This window comes from Protopterus annectens, chromosome 17.part0 (assembly GCF_019279795.1).
Source record: "Protopterus annectens isolate FY-2018-M chromosome 17.part0, PAN1.0, whole genome shotgun sequence".
NCBI lineage: Eukaryota > Metazoa > Chordata > Ceratodontiformes > Protopteridae > Protopterus > Protopterus annectens.
In genome coordinates, this window is record NC_056751.1 from 16746976 (window position 1) to 16766356 (window position 19381).

The 19381-nt window shown below is 40.4% G+C and overlaps 1 protein-coding gene across 1 annotated transcript in view; it reads right to left on the minus strand.

Annotated features, from left to right (window-relative positions):
* HGSNAT (heparan-alpha-glucosaminide N-acetyltransferase) overlaps positions 1–19381 on the minus strand; it is a gene marked incomplete in the record, with an annotated part of 974112 nt that overhangs the window by 475228 nt on the left and 479503 nt on the right. Inside the window, 1 exon segment of the mRNA XM_044059525.1 lies at positions 1275–1305. Coding sequence (XP_043915460.1) covers positions 1275–1305 — 31 coding nt within the window.

The following is a 19381-nucleotide window of genomic DNA, read 5'->3' on the forward strand; positions in this document are numbered from 1 at the left end:
TATAAAAGTAAGAGAAAAGGAGAAAAGATACCAACAATAGTATCGAGAAATACACAAAAGGTGTACAAGGAAGAAAAAGAAATAGAAGTAACACCAACTATGGTAAAAAAAGAACTACACTAAGTGTAAAGTGATGGGAGGATAACTAGTAATACGTTTGTAAAGATAAAGAATAAAATACTTCTCATAAAATGAAATGCCTTTCAAGAGCTCAAGATGACCACATCTATTCACAAAAGCAGCAAGTAAGATCTTACGTATGATAGGGGTTGGAGCATTATGGTAAGGGAGGAGCTCAAGAGTTTTTTGGTGGACACAAGCTAAAGTAACAGCAGAGTTGGATCAAAGGATCATCTCTGAACCCAACAGTTGAGGACAGAATGAAAACAGACATCAGATTTCTTTTTAAAGACCTGGAATGATGTTCCAACCAGAGTTAGGCAATTCACTAATCTCAAACATTTTACAGCACTGTTAAATTCTCATCTTATTTACAGAGCCACAAGTGAATGTTTCATTACTCTATCACTTACTACACTTTCTCTGTGTAGTAATTACTTGACTTGCTACGTTCTTCCCAACAAGCTAAAGACAGGCATTCTTATCTTCCTGTGGCCTTTCAATTACACTATTTATTAATGTACATTTGTAGTATTATTGTATACAATGTACTGTGTTCATGAATGCCTATGCATCAGTGCAGTTCAATTTTATCAATTCATATTTTTTATACAGAAATTTTGTGAATGTTATTTTGGCTATGTGTAGCCTGAGCAGTAGATGAAATGAGTCCACACAGACCAGTCCACTCATCCAGACTAATAAACATGTAAAATACATAATAAACACTAAAATTCAAGCCAGAATTACCAGTTTCACAACTGCATGATGATGTTTTTAGGGGGTAAACCTACACTGACCGGTTTCCAGTATAAAAGAGAAAGTGACCGCAATACAAAGAGGAACCAAAGCTCTTTGAAACCCCCCCCACCACCACCACCACACACACACACACACACACACACACACACACACACACACACACACACACACACACACACACACACACACACACACACACACACACACACACACACACACACACACACACACACACACACACACTCCCCGTTGGATTTAATATATACAATGGGCAACTGATTTTACTATCATGAACCAGTACAACCTGAAAACTGCTGTAACTACCAGTGATGCAACGTATCACCATAATGCTATTAGTAAAATATCAAAACATTTACTCAGCAGCTACTTACCAAGGAAACACAAGGTCGGCAACAGTTAATCCTATAAAAACATAAAAGACACACAGAAGATGGGTTATGTTTAGGAAATAAATGTCTCAAAAGAAGAAAACACAGAAGAGTCAACAAGCATCAGTTTTACCACCAAATGAAACACTACCAGGTCTATGGGTGGAAGGTAATGATGTGTGTTGGAGCTGCTTAAAAAATTACTGGGTACAAATTACATTGAAATATACTCTTACATAATTTTATTGGAGAGGTCTTCAAAGTCAGGTGCTGTATGTCATGGTGTCCCTGGCATGTAATGATCTTAGCTTAATCTACATACAGGCTTAGTTGCCTTCCTCAAGAAAGAATATCACTGCACAAACACAAGACGGTGAAAACAGATACACAGAGAAAATAAACAGAACTAGCATTTACATGGCACTTTCTTGGCACAAAACATAGCTCACAAGCAATATTTGACTAACTGTTACACACTTCATCTAGCAGTGCTTGTTGGAATCTGTACAAATATTCTTAAGAAAAGGTAGAAATGTTTAAAACATAGCACAATAGAATAGTTGCATAAAATCTTACCATAACCATAGATGTCCTTCTCTTCAATATGCTCGAGTATTCATCACCTATGGGAGTTCACCTCCGGCTAAGTCATACATCTGGCTAGTATACAAAAGTGTACATGCTACTGCTAGGTATGTGCAATGCCACACATCCTCTCATGTATGTAGGTCATAAAGGGACGTCAGCACACACCAACCTCAGAACTGAATGCCACCAAGCACCAGCCTGAGCCTAGGTGAAAAACATATCACCAGGAAAGGCAGGGGGGTTAGCAATACTTCAGCATATAGAAGAGGACAGCTATGCTTATGGTAAGATTTTAGACAACTATTCTATGTCCTATTCATATGCTGCAGTACTCATCACATATGGGAGAATGCCAAAGCTCATGCTTGGGAAAGCTGCGGAGGAGGAGCAGAAGCTTTTTCTACAAAGCCATGTAAAACAGCCTTAGCAAAAGCAACCCGGGATTTGGAGATGACATTGAGTTTATAATGTTTAGTTAAAGTATGAACAGAGGACCAGGGAGCTACCTCCCGGATACAAAGTGTCCAAGCCTTTAAAGAAAGCCCCAGAAGAGGATACTGCTGTAGTGGAGTGTGCCCTCATGGGAGAAGAAAGGCTCCTACCATTGGCTGAGAAACAGAAAGAGATTAGCTTTAGAAATCCAAGAAGAAACAAGTTTGCTTGGAAGCCGGCTGACCCATGGCCCCTGGGTGGTAGGACACTACCAAACAGTGGTCAGATTTATGGATAGGCTTGGTTTTATCCAGGTAGTATTTCAGTTGCCTCTGCACATCCAAAAAATGCAGGATTCTCTCACTTTTACATTGAGGGGAAGGAAAAAAGGTGGAAAAATTGATGGACTGTTTAAGAGATAACTCATTGACAACATTAGGCATAAAGGAAGGGTTGGTATGCAAGGATATCCTGTCCCTGTGGAAAACTGTGAAGGGGGGATTAGATAACAAAGCTTGCAGCTCAGAAACCCTAGCAGATATAATGGTGACAGGCAAAACAGTTTTCCATGTGCAATGTTGCAGGGAAGAGGAACTTGCCGGCTCAAAGGGTGCCAAAGCAAGTTTCTCTAATACAAAATTGAAATCCCAAAGAGGAGGAGCTAGTTTCCTTGATGATCTAATATGAAGCATGCCTTTTAGGAAAAAAGTTTCACCTCCAACCTCAAGGCTAAAGGGAGTTACATAGACAAACTGAGACAACTGAAAGGTGAACCTTCACTGAAGAGTAGGTTAAGCCACCTTTCATCAGTTCACACAGGACAAAACCACCAGAACATCGTCCTAACAGTGGCTGTAGATCATTACTTGTGACACCAGATGGAAAACCTTTTCCATTTGGAAACAGGATTTCTTAGTAATGTTTTTTCTGGCTTTCTACAGAACTTGAACGTCCTCTGAAAATAGCAGTCTAAAGGGAATCAAAATCCTATCACCTAGAGAGCCAGGTTCAGAGATGACAGTTGTAGATATATCAGTGTTCCCTTGTCCTGTGTGAGTAGATCCATCCTGTGGAGTAGCTTGTGATGATTGCCTGTGGCTAAGTGCAGGAGAAGGGGGAACCAGTGTTGCCTTGGCCAAAAGGGAGTCACCAGCAAGATTTTTGGTTAGTCTTGCTGAATCTTCAGTATGATCTTTTGGAGGAGAGGTAAAAGGGGAATGTATACAGAAACATCCCTTTCCAAGGAAATAAGAGCACCCACCTTCCATGCCAGGGGGTGTGGAACCCTGGCACAAAACTTTGGAAGCTGTCTATTCATGAGGGAGGCAAAGCAATCTGCCAGAGGCGTAACCCAATGATGGATCAGATGCAGAAACACATCCTTGTGTAACTTCCATTCCTGGGACTGGGTCATGGACCTACTTAATGCGTCTGCCACCACATTGTGAGCCATGGGAAGGTAAACAGCCTGAAGGGAGACTTGGCTTTGAAGGGCTAACTCTCATGCATATAGGGCTAGTCTGCATAGAAGGTAAGACTTCGTTCCCCCTGCTTGTTGATGTATGGCAGAACAGTGGTGTTGTCTGTGCACCACCTCAGCACCCCTGGAATAAGCTTGGGTTTGAAGATTTTCAAAGCAAAAACCAGGTCTCTCATTTCTTTTATGTTAATATGTTCTTTTGCCTGTGTGGGAAACCACACATCCCTGACCCTCCGGGACTGTAGAGTTGCACCCCAGTCTGTGTCTGAAGCATCTGTGTATAACTCCAGGGAAGGGAGGGGTGTTGCTGGAGGGCAAGACCAGGATTTTTGGTTACCTGATGTATCCACCAATCCAACTCCTATTTTATGCAGGATAGGAGTGGGATCATGAAATTCAGGGGGTGGGAGTGTTGCATCCAAACAGCCTTTAGAAACCATTGAATTTTCCTCATGTTTAGTTTGGCTCAAGGGAGCATGGGGATAGTAGATGCCATGAACCCCAGGAAGTGTAGGAAGTCCCGGTCAGTCATAGACTGGAGGGGTAGAATGTTGTGAGTTAAGAGATGAGGAACAGCACCTTTTCTGTGGGTAGGGAAGCTAGCATATTGTTTGTTTGGATCCTACAGCCTAGAAAGATTTGGTCTTGTGAAGGGGTCGGAGAGGATGTCTGATAGTTTATAGTGAAGCCTAGACTCTTTAGAAAGGAAAAGGTGAAGAAAAGATTCCTGGAGTAGTTCTGGTGATTGGACTTGGATAAAATGATCTTAAGGGAAGTTCTGAATTCCCTGCAGTCTGCAGAATGCTATGACAGAAGCCTTCAAGCATTTTGTGAAGTACCTTGGTGCCATAGAGAGACCAAAAGGCAAAGCACAGAACTGAAAATGAGAGGAAGCAACAGAAAAACATAGACATTTCCTGAAATGAGGGTGAATGGGGATGTGAAGATAAGCGTCTTTGAGGGCCAATGACACCATGAAAACTTGAGGAAGAAGCCGAAAGGATGGGACTTTCAGAAAGGTGTTTAGGTAGGAATGTCCAAAATGGGTCTCCAGAGGCCATCCTTTCTTGGAACCAAAAATATCCTGGAGTAGAACCCTTTTCCTTGTTGAGCAGAAGCAACCTCTTCAATAGTTCCCTGAGAGAGAAGATCCAAAATTACCTGAGGAAGGAGAGTCACTTGATCCTTTGATGGTTGCGGGGTGCCTCTGAAACAAGGATAAGTTTCACAAACCATGAGATATCTTCTCTGGATGATGGAGAGGACCAAAAGCCCTGGGTGATCCAAATCAAAGTCACAAGAGAGAGAGAAAAATGTAGGGACACAGGAGTGGATGGTCCTGGGGTGTGTAATCACAGGCTGCCATGCTTAGATTGGGACTGAAAAGGCAGTTTCCGAGCCGGAGTCGATGAGGCAGATTAGAAGAAGCTGGTTTCTTAGGGCATCTCTTGCTTTTAGAAGGAGGTGGCATGACAGGTTTCCTAATAAAGGCAGTCTTTGTTGGACAATTCCTTTGGAACCTGGGAACAGGAGAAACCAGGATATGATTCAGGTGCTGCAGCTCCTTACCTTTTTCCTGTAAAGATTTGAATAGTTCTGCAGCTGAGCTAACAAATAATGTTTTAATATCCAGAAGGGCATCCAAGAGTTTGGCCTTAAACGTCATCAGGCAAAAGTTTTAACCTGAGCCAAGACTATCTCCTTAAAACTGACCCAGAGGCCACTGCCCTAGCAGAGATATCTACAGCATCATAACTCCACTTGATGGAATGCCTCGTAACCTGGACAGAGCAGTTGAGAATGGCAGCCAGTTCTGCCTTGTCAGGAGAATCTGGAAGCTCAGAAAGGAGTTTTCCTGCATCAGAGAGGAGACCCAGAGAGTAGATGCCATATGAGTCTGGTAATTAATTGCCTTGAAGGCCAGGGTAGCAGAGGTGTAGACCTTTTTCCCCAGCCTCTCCATAACCTTGCTCTCTTTATCAGAGGGCAGTAAGAAAGCAGAAGGCCTTATCAGGCGAGATAGAAATGGCAGCTGGCTCTGCAGACGGATCTTTAAACAGAACCTTAGCATCCTTAGGTACTTGTAGAACCTATCTGGGCACTTGGGAGCAAGGGGTTGAATATCTGGGCAATTAGAAGCAGCAGTCAATGCATCCAGGAAGGCTGGCAGAACTGGGGGGAATACCAGATGGTGATGAAGAATCCATCTGCAAGAGGTCATACCTCTTTTGAATATCTGAGACTTAGCAGCAGTCCTATTTAAACATTCTTTCATTTTTTGGATAGTTTCTCCAAAGGAAATAACCTCCCCAGGGGAACCTATACAATTAGATTCCTCTTCAGGGCAGACATGAAGCTATCTGGGTGGAATAGGCCAATGACTCATCTTCAAAGGATTCCTCCTCATCCAAAGAGGACTCTGCAGCTGTCCTCTTGAATGCAGTGGAGGGAGAAAATGACTGCAAAGGAACAGAGGAAGGTGAGGACTGGCGCAGGGCCAAGAAGGGATTGAAAGAGCTTAGGAAGAAAGCCTGCCAATCGGGGAGTGTTCTGACTGGGCAGGAGCAATGTGCTTAGCCTTCACTTTTTTCTTTCTAGGAGTTTCAATGTGATGGAATGTAGAAGGCCCTGATGTCGGCCTACATTCGACTACATCAGTAAGCACATCCTCATGGACAGTGATTTCAGTGACGCCCTGAAGACCCTCAGAAATAACCAGCAGTGGTTCTCCCTTTGCGTCCAAGTTGGATGTTTGCACTTTCCATTTGGACGTGCTGCTAGACTCCTTCACGGCTTCCTCTGTGGTACCCGCTGAAAGGACATCCACGGACTTAGAATGACCTCCAGGCCTTTATCAGCCTCAGGAGAGACGATGAAGAGATAGGGCGCAGTTGGTATATCTGGCCAAGATTTCTTGTTCTTTTTAGCTTGTGGCTTGCCAGAGGGACCCAATGTCACCTCCATCTCCAGTGCCAGGTGCTTAAGACACGGGTTCTCCAAGTACAACTTAAGAGAAGCTAGATGGCTCCTTAGAGTTTTGAGGACGAACGATTTACAAATATCGCAGGCAGTATAGTTGTTTTCTGGGCCTACACAGAACAAACAGAGGTTGTGGGCATCTTTATGTGGAATCTGCCTTCCACACTGACACTTGCCCTTCCTAGCTGACATGAAATCAGCTCACATAAATAAGCAGTAGCAAAAAGCAAGAAAATTAGAAATGAAAAAACCCCAACAGGATACTCATCTGAACCATGCTTTGACACTAATCTGGCGAGAGAATGTCTGGAGCAGGCTATCGGACAGGCGACAGAAAAATTCTGAGGTTGGTGCATGCCGACATCCCTTTATGACAGACATACACAAGAGGATGTGCAGTGTAGCACGTACCTAGCAGCAGTGTGTAGAGTTTTGCATAATGGCTGGACAATCGAGTTAGCCGGAGGCAAACTCCCATATGTGATGAATACTTTAACATATGAATAGAAGGAGATCTAGCTGGTTCTGCAAATTCTGTTAGTTTTAGTTTGCTGGGAGAAGGGACCTCTGTAGAATAAATATGTAAAACCATTTTAATATCAAATATTTCTGCATCTGTTTTGCCTCTTTTTCCCAGTACAAAGTTCAAAAGTGTTTGTGATAAAACGTCTTGCACAGGAAAGGATTGCAGCATGATAGCTACATAAAAGAAGCAGCTTGAGAGAAACAAATCACTCAGTCTCCATTCATCTGCTTAATTCAATTCAGGTCTATCCTGGAACTCAAATGTGCCCATTTCAGAGAAAGCAATCATGAAATAATTGCCAATCCCCATTTGATGCACACAAGCACTCACGCACTTGCAGCACACACACAGACAGTTTGGATGATCACCAATTCACCCACAGCATGCGTCTGGAATGCAGGGGAAACAGAAGCATTCAGCAAAAAACATGCAGACAAAGGAAGGACATGCAGATGCCATACAGCTGAAAACTTAACCATAAAACCATGACCTGTCAATCACTGATGATAACCAATGTGCTACTGTACTACCTCTTGAGAGATAATCAAATAATTGACTACTCAAGTACTGCTACCATGGCTTAGGATAGATGCAATAGTTTCTTGGAGGATCTGACAGTTTCCAGTGTAAGAGAAGCTAAATATTAGGTACAAAACAGAATCTTCAGTCAAGAAAGCAAAAGAACTCCCCCCTGGTAACAGAAAAGGCTGGTGCTGCTATTGTTACTGGCTTGAATTACCTACTACTGGTTATACAAACCGTAGGGTTCTGTGGATTGTGGCCAGCACAGAAGAAGAGCCTTTTAGGTTGTCTCCAACTTATTTTACCTTTTTTACTTAAAAAGATAAAACAAAATACAGAAATGGCTGCGGAGCTCCTTTTGAAGACAAACGTCAACACTCAACAGTGGAGTTGATTGGTTAATAGCACTGATACTGTAGAATTCAATGCACTTAACCAACCAATTCACTGAGAGCGGAGGGGTAGGGTATGGATCACACTTTTCAGCTGTACTACTTTGCTGGTATTGTAGGAGTTATGATCCTGCTCATTGCTGAATTTAAAATAAATTAATAAATAATTGCACTTGATATGCTTTTTATGAAAATCTTTGATGCTGGAATGAAGCCACAGTATATTAAAACAATTAAGCACTTCCACTCCCAATATCCATTTCGGAATAAAAGCACTTTATTTTACTAATGTGGCTTTATTCAGGTATCACTTTTGGTTTTATTTTTTTATGGAAGCATACCACTCAACCTCTTAGACGTAAAGCAAGAAATATGGTCAAAGTCTAAAATAATGGAGGAGGGGGGGCACACAAGGACGGGCAGAACTTAAACATTGCTTTTATAAAGTGGCTAGAATTAAATGAGTTCTGTTAACATGCATTTTCTAAAGGATATGAAGTCTGAAATTAAAATGTAAGTCATCATTTAGTGACTTCCATCCTCAGTGATTTGCCAGAAACCCAACAATTTTATGAGGAACACGGTGAAGACATCAGGTGACTGTTAAACCAGGCCAAGTGGGAAGAAAGCTAAGAATGGTGTGAAAAATCTGAACTGTTTTCTACAGTTTGGGCTAGCTGTGGAAGAGCAGCATTTGTAGTTTCTTGATTTTTGGAAAGAAGTTAAAACCTTTATCATTCTACTATAGCTAGGCTAGAAATCTGGAGAGAGTGATCTTATCTTACTTTTTATCTGCACAAAAGAGGAGACTTCTGCTTGGCTGAAGTGAGAGACTACAAATAGAAATTTGTATTGCAAGTATGTAGGCTCATTTTTTAATCCTGACAGTGGGAAACCAGATACCGACTATTAACAGTAGGTGGGAACAGTGCACCAGTACACACTGCACACAACAGTATTGATTTGTGTTTTTTTTGTGTGGCAATTATGTCCAATTTAACTTGCATTTCTGATATGAACTTAATAGCCAACAGCCAGAAGTCATTTCTTAATGCATTAAGGCATCCTTTTTTTTTTTTTTGCACACATGTATTAAATTATCACTTGTGATATAGGCAATTTTACATTTATAAAAAAAAGTAAACTCTATTAACATTAACATCATACTTCACGTATATTGCTATATATCATATAACCTAAACATACATAAATTATTTAATTCCTGCCACTTTTTTTAAAGAAACATCTTTATTAAACCATTGCTTACAACGCAATTATACATTTATATAAATAAACACAAACCACACAGACACAATCCTAGTTGCAAGCATTTTACATTACAAACGATACGGACACACACTCCCAGTTGCAAATATTACACATCACTTACAATCTACCCAATAATTTTCAGGCAAACACTATATAGCTCATTTAAGTCCTGCCTTCTTTTAAACCTCATTCCTCCCCTGTATGTATTGTTCCCACACTTCACATTTTTTCCTATGAAGTTTGCTCCTACCCTTTTCTAAAGATCTCAATTCCAGTTGTTTTATCTCGGTTACTGGATTCACTACTTCTAATACAGCTGGTTTAGATTTTGATTTCCATTTTCTAGTAACTGATTGTTTGGCTCCCAACATAATTAGACACAGCAAGGCCTTTGTCTAACCACTTTCAGTTCTGTATCTTAACTCAGAAAAATCATCTCCCTCGTCACACCAATCCACTCACCCAGCATCTCCAACAGAGCATCCTGCAGGGAATCAAAGTCCATGAACCCTTAATGCAGCCGTCTGGCCTAATATTGAATTTTGAAGTCTTTTTGTTCTTTTTTTTCTTTTTATAAATTAGTGCTACATGTCTGACTGATGACAATATGCAATAATTTCTGCATTTGTAATTCTCAATGTTTTTAATTTTTGAGTAGTGTCCTACAATCCTAGTAGTAGTTTGGGTTGTGTGCTATGTTTGAAATTTTGTGCTAAATATGTGGCCAGATCGTTTTAGAAGGTCTGCAGGTTACGAGCTATAATGTGAACTGGCATGCAACTAGATATTATTGAACAGCTTTGCAGGGTGACTGGAGGCTCATGTTTTTGCTCTTTTCCTTATAAAATATATGACTTCTGGACTAGAGAATTGTACTGCAATCATACCTTGACTGTTCAACTCTCTCTCCATGATTTTGTGTAATTCTTTGATATGAGCCTTGTAAAACTTGTGCTTTTCAAAACATTCTAGAAAATTCCAATTTGCAGACATCGTATCTTTCAGAAAATGTATAAGCTAATATGCAAAACTTGTTATTCTAGCAACTTTCTAAGAACATAACGGCAATATTTAAAAAAAATCTGTTGCTTATTTTTTTTTTTGTCATTTGCCACTGCTTCTTGTGTTAATACGTTGGGAGATGTGACAGCAGTTTGCTTGGGGTGTAGCTATTACTTTATTTTGTTTTATTTCATTACAGTTGGGTATCGGATATTCACATAGACAAAAGTTCCTAGGGGACTACTAGGCTAGTGACTTCATGGGGACGGGGGGCTTTTTAAGCCTAGCCATGGCTTCCAAAGATGAAAATCAAACCCTGTACCTTGTGTCTTAAGGCAAATGCCTTAACCATTATGACAACCCCCAAAGGCCTGTACCTATGAAGTAAAGACCTTAACCATTATGCCACCAACTCCCCAAAAGTGGATGAATAGTTGGGGGAGGTCTCTCCTGTGTAAACGTTTCCACTGAGTGGAAATGTTTACATCAGATGCGTTGGATAAGTCAGTCCTACCTGTCACTGTAGCTATAATTGCTCAGTACAGGGGTGTACTGTAAATAAAATGACATACTGCCATTGTCTGGTAATTATTCTGGCTTTGGAGGACTAATTTGATTTTTAAAAAGCAAATCGGAATACCTTGTCACCATTTGTCTGAAAGTTGAAATAGTGGTCTCCTCTGAGGCCGTTATTTTTTTTATCACAGATATCCAAGGTGCAAACAGTCAACAACATAGCTTATAACTGTCCCTCTAAAATCTATACAGCTGAGGAGTGATAACTACTAGGTGGGGATGGAAAGCTGTCTGTGGAGGAATGCATCCTCTGTTGTGTGCTCATTATAAACAATTATTAATCTGTGCTTGCAGGACTAATATGCATTATCAGCATTATGCTGGGATACTTCACTGTTTACTACACTGACAATTCTGTGTTTGCATGAAAAAAAATCACAATCAGAGGTCTGAGATCTTTTTGTGCCTTTGCCCCCCCCACCCCACAAAAAAATATTTTAGGCTTTGTCCACATTTCTTGCTCTAAGTCTAAGAGGTTGAGAGGTATGACTCCACTAAAAGTGTTGACATGTGAATAAAGGCAGATTTTATTAAAACAATTAAGCACTTTCATTCCCAAAAATATATTAGGAACAAAAAGCGCTTAATTGTTCTAACATATAATGACTATTACAGCATCAACATTTTTTAGAAAATGCATGCTAAGACCACGACGGCCGGAGGGGTGGGAAGGACACTTTTTTAAAATCTTTTCTTGAATTCCTACACATTGCTAACCTGTATGCTTCAGAAAGTAGTAGTCACCGCTAATTTTCTGTGTTTGTAACCCTCAGGGTCTTCCTGGGGGTAGACATCCAGATCAGAGCTTTTCTTCTAAAGCTAAATCTTCCCCACAGTGCACTGTGATGGCACAGTTGTTGAGATTATAACTCCCCGCAGCTTTACTGTTGCATCTCAGCAGGGTTGCCAGTTCTGCATTTTTCTCACCCAATTGGGCTGGTATGGAAACCTGGTTGCGGGGAAATTTGGAGCACTTGCAGGTTGCAGTTTTTTGAGCTGGAAGCTGTTGCGGGTTGCTAATTTTTGGGCTGGACTAATTTATTTACTGGAACTTAGTGACTTCCTGTATTGGAAGGAGGAGCCAGGATGGGATTGGGAAGATGAAAGTCAGGTGGCTTGCTGGCTGTGCTAATGCTGTGCGCTATCTAGTGTGCTTGTGCTAACATGTGGTGTTAATCACGTGATGTGAGTGACTTTCATCAACTTGGCTTCTATGGGTGATGAAGAGGGGGCTCTATGGGATGGGAACTTTACAAGTTACAACAGGGTATTTTTTTTCAGTGCCTCTGTTACTGAAGTCTATATTCTTTTTTCTCTTCTTCTTTTACTTTCATAAACCACAAACCCAAGATTTTTGACAGTTACTTGAGAAATAAAAAATAAGCGACTGTTGTAAGCTTTGTGTTTTATACCATGGTTATTTAAGCAATCTGTAGTTGACCTAGCAACAGTTTCAGTGGATCTTGTGGCAATTCTATTAATATTCATTGAGGAAAAAAGTTATTCCAAAGTGCTCATAATTCTGCCACTTACAGCTGTGCTCATTATCAAATTTTGGTTTGCTACTATTTGTAAGTCAGACACAGTGGTCAATTCAGCTGCTGAGTTGTAAGCACACACACCTGTAGCAGTAAAAACACACTGCTGACATCAGCTGGCAAACACACAGGCATCAGGTAGGTGTCCCTGTGCCTGTGTTGTTGGGTAGGAGAGAATAGTAGAGGATGTAGCTGTGTAGACCAGATAGTAGTATTGACATTAACTCGGGACAGAAAAGCGTGCACATTGCTAGGGGCAGTGATAGTATGCATTACAGAGAAATACATTGAGTAACATCATAAAATGTAAAATCGAAATTTCACTGACTGTGCATACTAAAGCAACAGTAAGGAAAAGTAGAAGGTAACATCAGTGGCCTCTCTGAAAGGTAACAAGATTGACAACTGTATTATTACATAATGATCTGTCTGAAATAAGACTATTACTTGGTGGATAAGAGCATTTGCTTGCAGACAGCATTCTCCCACGTTTGTGACTACCAGGAGGAGTACGTTTGCACCCCTAATCAGTGTACAGACCATCTGATCCAAGCTGATTGTGTTTACCAAGTCCAGGAATCTCTGGGTCTGTCAGTCTGGGGTCGTCAAGTATTTCAGTTTATAATGGGGGGGGGGGGGTAGATGAAATTGATCGTGAAAGTGATACTGGGTTGAATGGTGAGGGCCTCCAGCATGTCCAGGTATGGGTTAACTTGGGTAATAGAGGGTGACCTATGGCTTGCAAGAATATGATATAGGGACTTTGCCTATTAAAATCTGGACATGGAGAAGTTCAAGCACATTATCTTGTTTGCCTAGTCTTGAGATGAGTTTGCTGTTGATGCAGATTGAGACACCTCCACCTTTTGTCCCTGCCTGTGCAGTAGCTGGCCTGAAAGTGAGGAAGGCACTGTAGCCCTGCACCACTGGGGTGCTCTCTGCAACTTTAAAACCATGTCTCAGTAATTGCACAACAGGGTGAGAACAGCCTGGAGGGAGTGAAGTTTCTTGTTTAGGCTTTCAGCATTGATCAGTAACACCTTTAGACTCTTTTGGGTTGGTTTTGCCATGTTGGAAGGTCTGTCAGTTAATCATTGCCTAAGAAAGACACTTTAGGGGAGGAAAATATTTTTTTACAGTTTTCAAAAGCCTAGAGAGGACAGGTGCTGACCATCCATGGCAAAGCAATGTGGTGTATTGAACATATCCTCCCCATACTGACAAATACTGTAACCCCTTGGAAAGACATCAGAAACTAAGCTAATTATTGAAGTCAATCCTCTTTTGTTCATACTGTGGCATCATCCTTGGTGAAGGTAGAATGCCGCTCAATGATAGGCACACACTACCCTGGGACACAAAGTTTGAGAACTCCACAATGTCTCTATTATGGTCTAGGTAGGTGTGTCTCAGGTAATTTACACCCAACATGGACTATGACTGAGGTATACTGGTACTTGTGGTGTAATGACTTATCTCAGGATGACTTGCCAAACCCTGGCCCCCGACTGACAACTGGCCGTGATTTTTTCCTTATTCAGCTTGGTGAGCAGGACATTTGTATGTCTCATAAAAAAAGTCTCCTATGAATAAAAATACTGGGTAGTGTGCTGGCTTGCCTTACGGGCTTTGTAATTAATGCTCCAAAGGGTGTGGCTGTATGTGATGAGTTGGGTGTTGTTCTGAGGTTGCTGAGGATTCTTTTTGTAGGATGAATGTCTAGGAGGGTTTTGGGATTTAGGAAGTTTGCTTTCAAGTGCCACAGCATATGTTGGTCTGTGTGTTGAGTCCGTGCTATATGTGGTAGATGTAATGCTGACATTATTGTCACCCGGATTATTATTTTGAGTGCTTCTGTGTGAGAGTCTTGCTTCCAATGACATTGTGTAATTACATCTCTCGCGTACAGTATCAGTTTCTCTCGCGTACAGTATCAGTTTCTCTCGCGTACAGTATCAGTTGTCAGTGCACAGGACAATTCCTACATTGTCTTAGGATGCCCATACCTAACAAGTTGCCAGCACAGAAATTGGGAAAGTGCCCACCTCTGGTGTCAGGTCTTTTTTTAGATGAACTACAAAGAGGTGATAGAAAAGGCTAACTTGGGTATTGTGAGGATAGAAACTACAACTAGGTTATTTAAGACTGAAGTTGTGTGGCAGTGCGAACCAGTTGTTCTTTTCACAACAGAGGACTGGGTAAAGTTACAGGGGAAGTTTTATAAGTTTCTAGGTTGCCTGAATCTATTCAAGGCTATATGCCACTGCATGACAAGCAGAAGAATTTACTGACTCAAAGAAAAGTGAGTAAACCAACTAAAAACCCCACTGGTCATTGAAACTATCTCAGTTTAAGTCTCCCTGTTTCCCATCTTGGACAGACCAAGCTACTTTTCTAATGCCACCAGAATTGCCATCCCAGTCTTCTTAATGTAGAGACAAACACTTTATAATCAATAATTAAAAAACTGAAATGGGTCTATAGAAAGTCTGGGTCTGACTGGTCTTTACCTTCTTTGGGTAATACAGCCACCAAAGATTTCTTACAAGATGCTGGTGCTTACACTACTTTTAAAATACTAAAATCTTCCAGATCTTTATCACTTTCTTCCCTCCTATCATCCAAACTTACACAGGAATACCATCTGTTCCTTGAGACTTCCCTACAGACTGATTATACATCACCATTTTTGTATAACTTCCTCGTATATTAACTATTAATTGTTGGGACACATCTTCCTGCAATTTTGGCATAATTAAGTCTTCCATAAATATTTCCATTTGTGCTCTTTTCTTGGTTTCCACATTCCTCTGCTTTAAAAAAAATCATAACATTTCCAAAATATATCCAATATCTCAATATGATTTTTTGTTATTTTTCTTGTCATAGGCTCCCTAAGTCTAGTGACAACCCTTTCTGCTTTCACTTGCTTAAGTTGCTGTGTTAAAAGTTTTTGTCCCCTTGAGTTGTTAATCAAAATAACTCACTAACAGTAATCTTTCTAAATTCATGCATATTATCCAGACATTCCCTTATTTTCTCTTCAGCATTATGCACTTGTTTAGTTGAAGTTATCTTTAGCATTCTCTACTTGTTCTTTGAGATTCTTCTAATTCTGCAATACTTTAACCCTTGTCAGCCCCTCTAAACCTGGTTTAGCTGAAACAAGTTCAGCATTGGTCTCAAAGTCCTTTCTTTTCTTGGTAAGAGAAAAGCCATGAACAGTACCTTGTGCCCTTTCTTCTTTGGGGACAGGTTCTATGGAGCCCTAGTCCAGTCAAAGGTTGATCTGTAACTGCACCTCTTTGAGATGATCTTTTGAAACTGAAGGGATCCCTCCGTATCTTGTGGGAGAGGCAAACTGAAGTTTGGATCCTGAAATTATGATATGAATGACCCATTTATCCTAGGTAATGTGTAACCACTTGTTTAGAAACAGGGAAAGCCTGCCTCCTAGTCTTGAAGGACAAGAACACTATAGGTTTGAGGGGAACAGGAAGGTGCCTGGTTGAGTCATGTCTACTCCCTGTTGGGCCCCTCAGGAATTAGGCCTTGTAGGCCTGGTACTTTGTTCTACTTGCTATTTCCTAAGTAGTCTGTGCTGATAGTCCTCTCTGTCTACTCTGGGAGGCAGGAAAGGACTAGTGCTTGGTAGGATAGTTCCTACTGAATCTCAGTGGCTGAGCCTGCAAGAAGTCCTTAACGGTCTGCAAGGACTTAGCCTTGTCCTCCAGTTTCTTAAAAATGGCTTGAGCCTTGGCTTTAAATAGAAAATCCTTATCAATGGGAGCATCCAAGATTTTGGATTTTGCACCCAAATGGGCATTTAACTTGCTTGCGGTTCAGACTCCGGCTTTGGACAAAATGACAGCAAGATGGATTTATACTGGGCTCCAGTGACAAGAAAGAACTGAGAAAATGGCGCCAGCTGACAACCCTTCTTCCCGGTTGCCAGAGGGGAGGACTTCTGCTGGCACATTAGGAGGAGGAAACAATCTCTGGTATTTAGACCAGCCAAGGGCTTCCACAGCAGGAAATTTCAGCAGTGAAACACTATAAACATCTTGGAAATTGTCTCTGTGGTGCTACAGTGCTCGGTCTTATGGACACTATTAACAGTTTTACCAACCATCCCTAAAGCAACATTCATGTTGGCTTAATAAATAAGCTGACAATTGCAAAAGAGTTTTTACAGTAAGCAAAAAAATGTTGAGGTTTTATCACATTACCTAAGTTAGCATTGTTGGCCAGGGAAACAGGGATTAGCTTGTGCTCAAATCAATAGAAGATAATGCACTTTCATAACAATGTAAAATATCCAGTTTTTCCACTAGATTCCAATTTAGAAGTAGGAAAGAGCTACAAGGACCTGGATATCACTATTTTAAACACATTTCTTTTGGGAGCATGTAAATAACATACTTAATACAGCAATGAGACGGATTGGCATGTTACTGAGAAATACCTTGACCAGAGTTGAATGTCACTTGGTTGATCTGTACAAGATATTTATCAGACCTCTGACAAAATATTTTGTATCGACTCGGGTGGAAAGTTGAACCTTTAGAGTCTGTTCAGAGGAAATTTACCAAATAAATTCAATTTGTTGTCAACCTCTAGATGTCAGCAACTGAATCTCTATTCCATACACTAAAAATTGATATCCGCTTATAAAGTACTAATTAATGCAGAATTAAGATCTGCGTTTATCTTAGAAATTTATTCAAATACAAAAACTCATTGTTACAATATCCTAAACGTGTATAAATCACAAAACTGCACTTAGAAGTGCATTGATAATTCAAGCAACACCAGTAATGTAGAACATCCTAAATACTCCATTTCAGCATCTGCATATCAAAAATCTTCTCAAAAGGCAAAGTCAGTTTGTCTATGGCCTACAAATCTCTCTCTCTCTCTATATATATATATATATATATATATATATATATATATATATATATATATATATATATATTTATGTATGTGCACAACACACACACACAAAATTCCATTACAAGACTGAACTTGGGTAACATCGAATATAAAACATTAAGAAGTTCTAACATATATATCAAATGCCCTAAATACTGAACCTGCAAAAGATCAAGAAAAAAAAAACTATTTCCCTTCCCAATCTTCACAATAAATCCCCCACATAACACTAGCCTCAAACTTGTCTGAGTAGTGGTAGTGTTAATGGAAGGATTTTTTTAAGGTAAGGTGTAGGTTAGTGTTGGGGGCAGGGCAAGGTTAGAGTTAGCAAGCATTACTAAGGTGGGCAGGGTGACTTGGACTTCAGCAAGGTCTGTGACCCTGTACATCAAATTGATGGGAAAGCTAAAAGGACAGGAAAAGCGAAATGGTGACGTGGTTTACAAATTAGCAGATTGACCAGAAGTTGAGGGTCAGAGTCAACAGGGACTTCTCAGGGCAAAAAAAAGTATACTTTGAAGTGCCACAAGGTTTACTGCAATGTCTGATTCTATTTACAAGATTTGTAACAAATATAACAGCAGAGTTGAAAGCAAGACCAAACAGAATAGCCAGTAAACTGATGGACAATAACAATGGTATAGCCATTCATGGATGAAGATGCTAGCCTTCAATGGACTACACAGGTGGCACAAAGTTATGGAGTCTGTTTAGAGAATGCAAGGGAAATACTGCATTAACACATCATACTCCTGTGTTCTTTTTGTATTGCTGCAGCTGCTATGCTTACAAAGCAAACTTGGCTTTCTCATAGCTTGAAAAGGGCCAGTGGATAAGTTCACCTACCAGGTGAACAAGTGCATTACTGAATAAATAAATAAAAGCTTGTAGACACGATCCTAGGAAAGAACAGGTGAAAAATTATCTAGGTTTTGAATATAAATGACCATCGAAAAGTTGAATCGTGCAATGCAAACACCACACCAGACATGCTGAGGTCATCTTGTATTATACATGTTATTAGTAAGGCTGCACCTGAAGAATTGGGTCCATTTCTGCTGGCTATATATTGGGGTGGGATGGGGGAATAGACTTCTGCAATTCAAATTTACGAAATGGTGAATAGAATGAAAAATCTGGAGAGGTGGATAAATGGGTGTAATACTTTAGAACGAATTGTCGCTTAACCAAAAACAAAAAATAAAACCCCACTTCAGCGAAAGTGCACCTCAACAAAAGTGCACTTTTGCTGAAGTCTAGGCGCCCGATCACCTCACAAATAAAAAAAAATATATAACAAAAACATTTTTTTAAATATTTGAATATTCACATTCTGGGCTGCATTTTGATCTCTGTAGTCAGTTTTCGAAGTTTCAATACTTCGTACAAGTGGGTTTGTACAAGTGAAGTTTGAAGTACTGAAACTTCGACCAAAAACAGTAGACCCAGATAAATATACAATGAAAGACAGAAAAGGAAGATGTAAAAGATTAAGAATAAGGGGTTGAGGTTAAGTGGAACAACAGAATGATGAGAGGGGGTTGCTGGAAGGGGATGGAATCCAGGCTGGACAAAAATATTTCTTTGTCAAAAGAATGGTGGTCCAAGAAGCACACTGTCTGAGGCACTAATAAACTGCTAAACAGATGCATTCAAAGAAAAAGGGCAAAAAAGAAGACATAACATTAAAGCAGGGGTGCCTACTTAGAAACAGCAGCATACAGGCAGACTTCAACGACCAAATACTTTATTCCAGAAATTCCAACATATGGATACAAAGCCTGCACTCATGCAGTGGGGCAGGTGTTATGTTATTAATTATAATGTCTAAATTAAGGACTCTCATGGGCGCAGAGTGAAACCTAGAACAC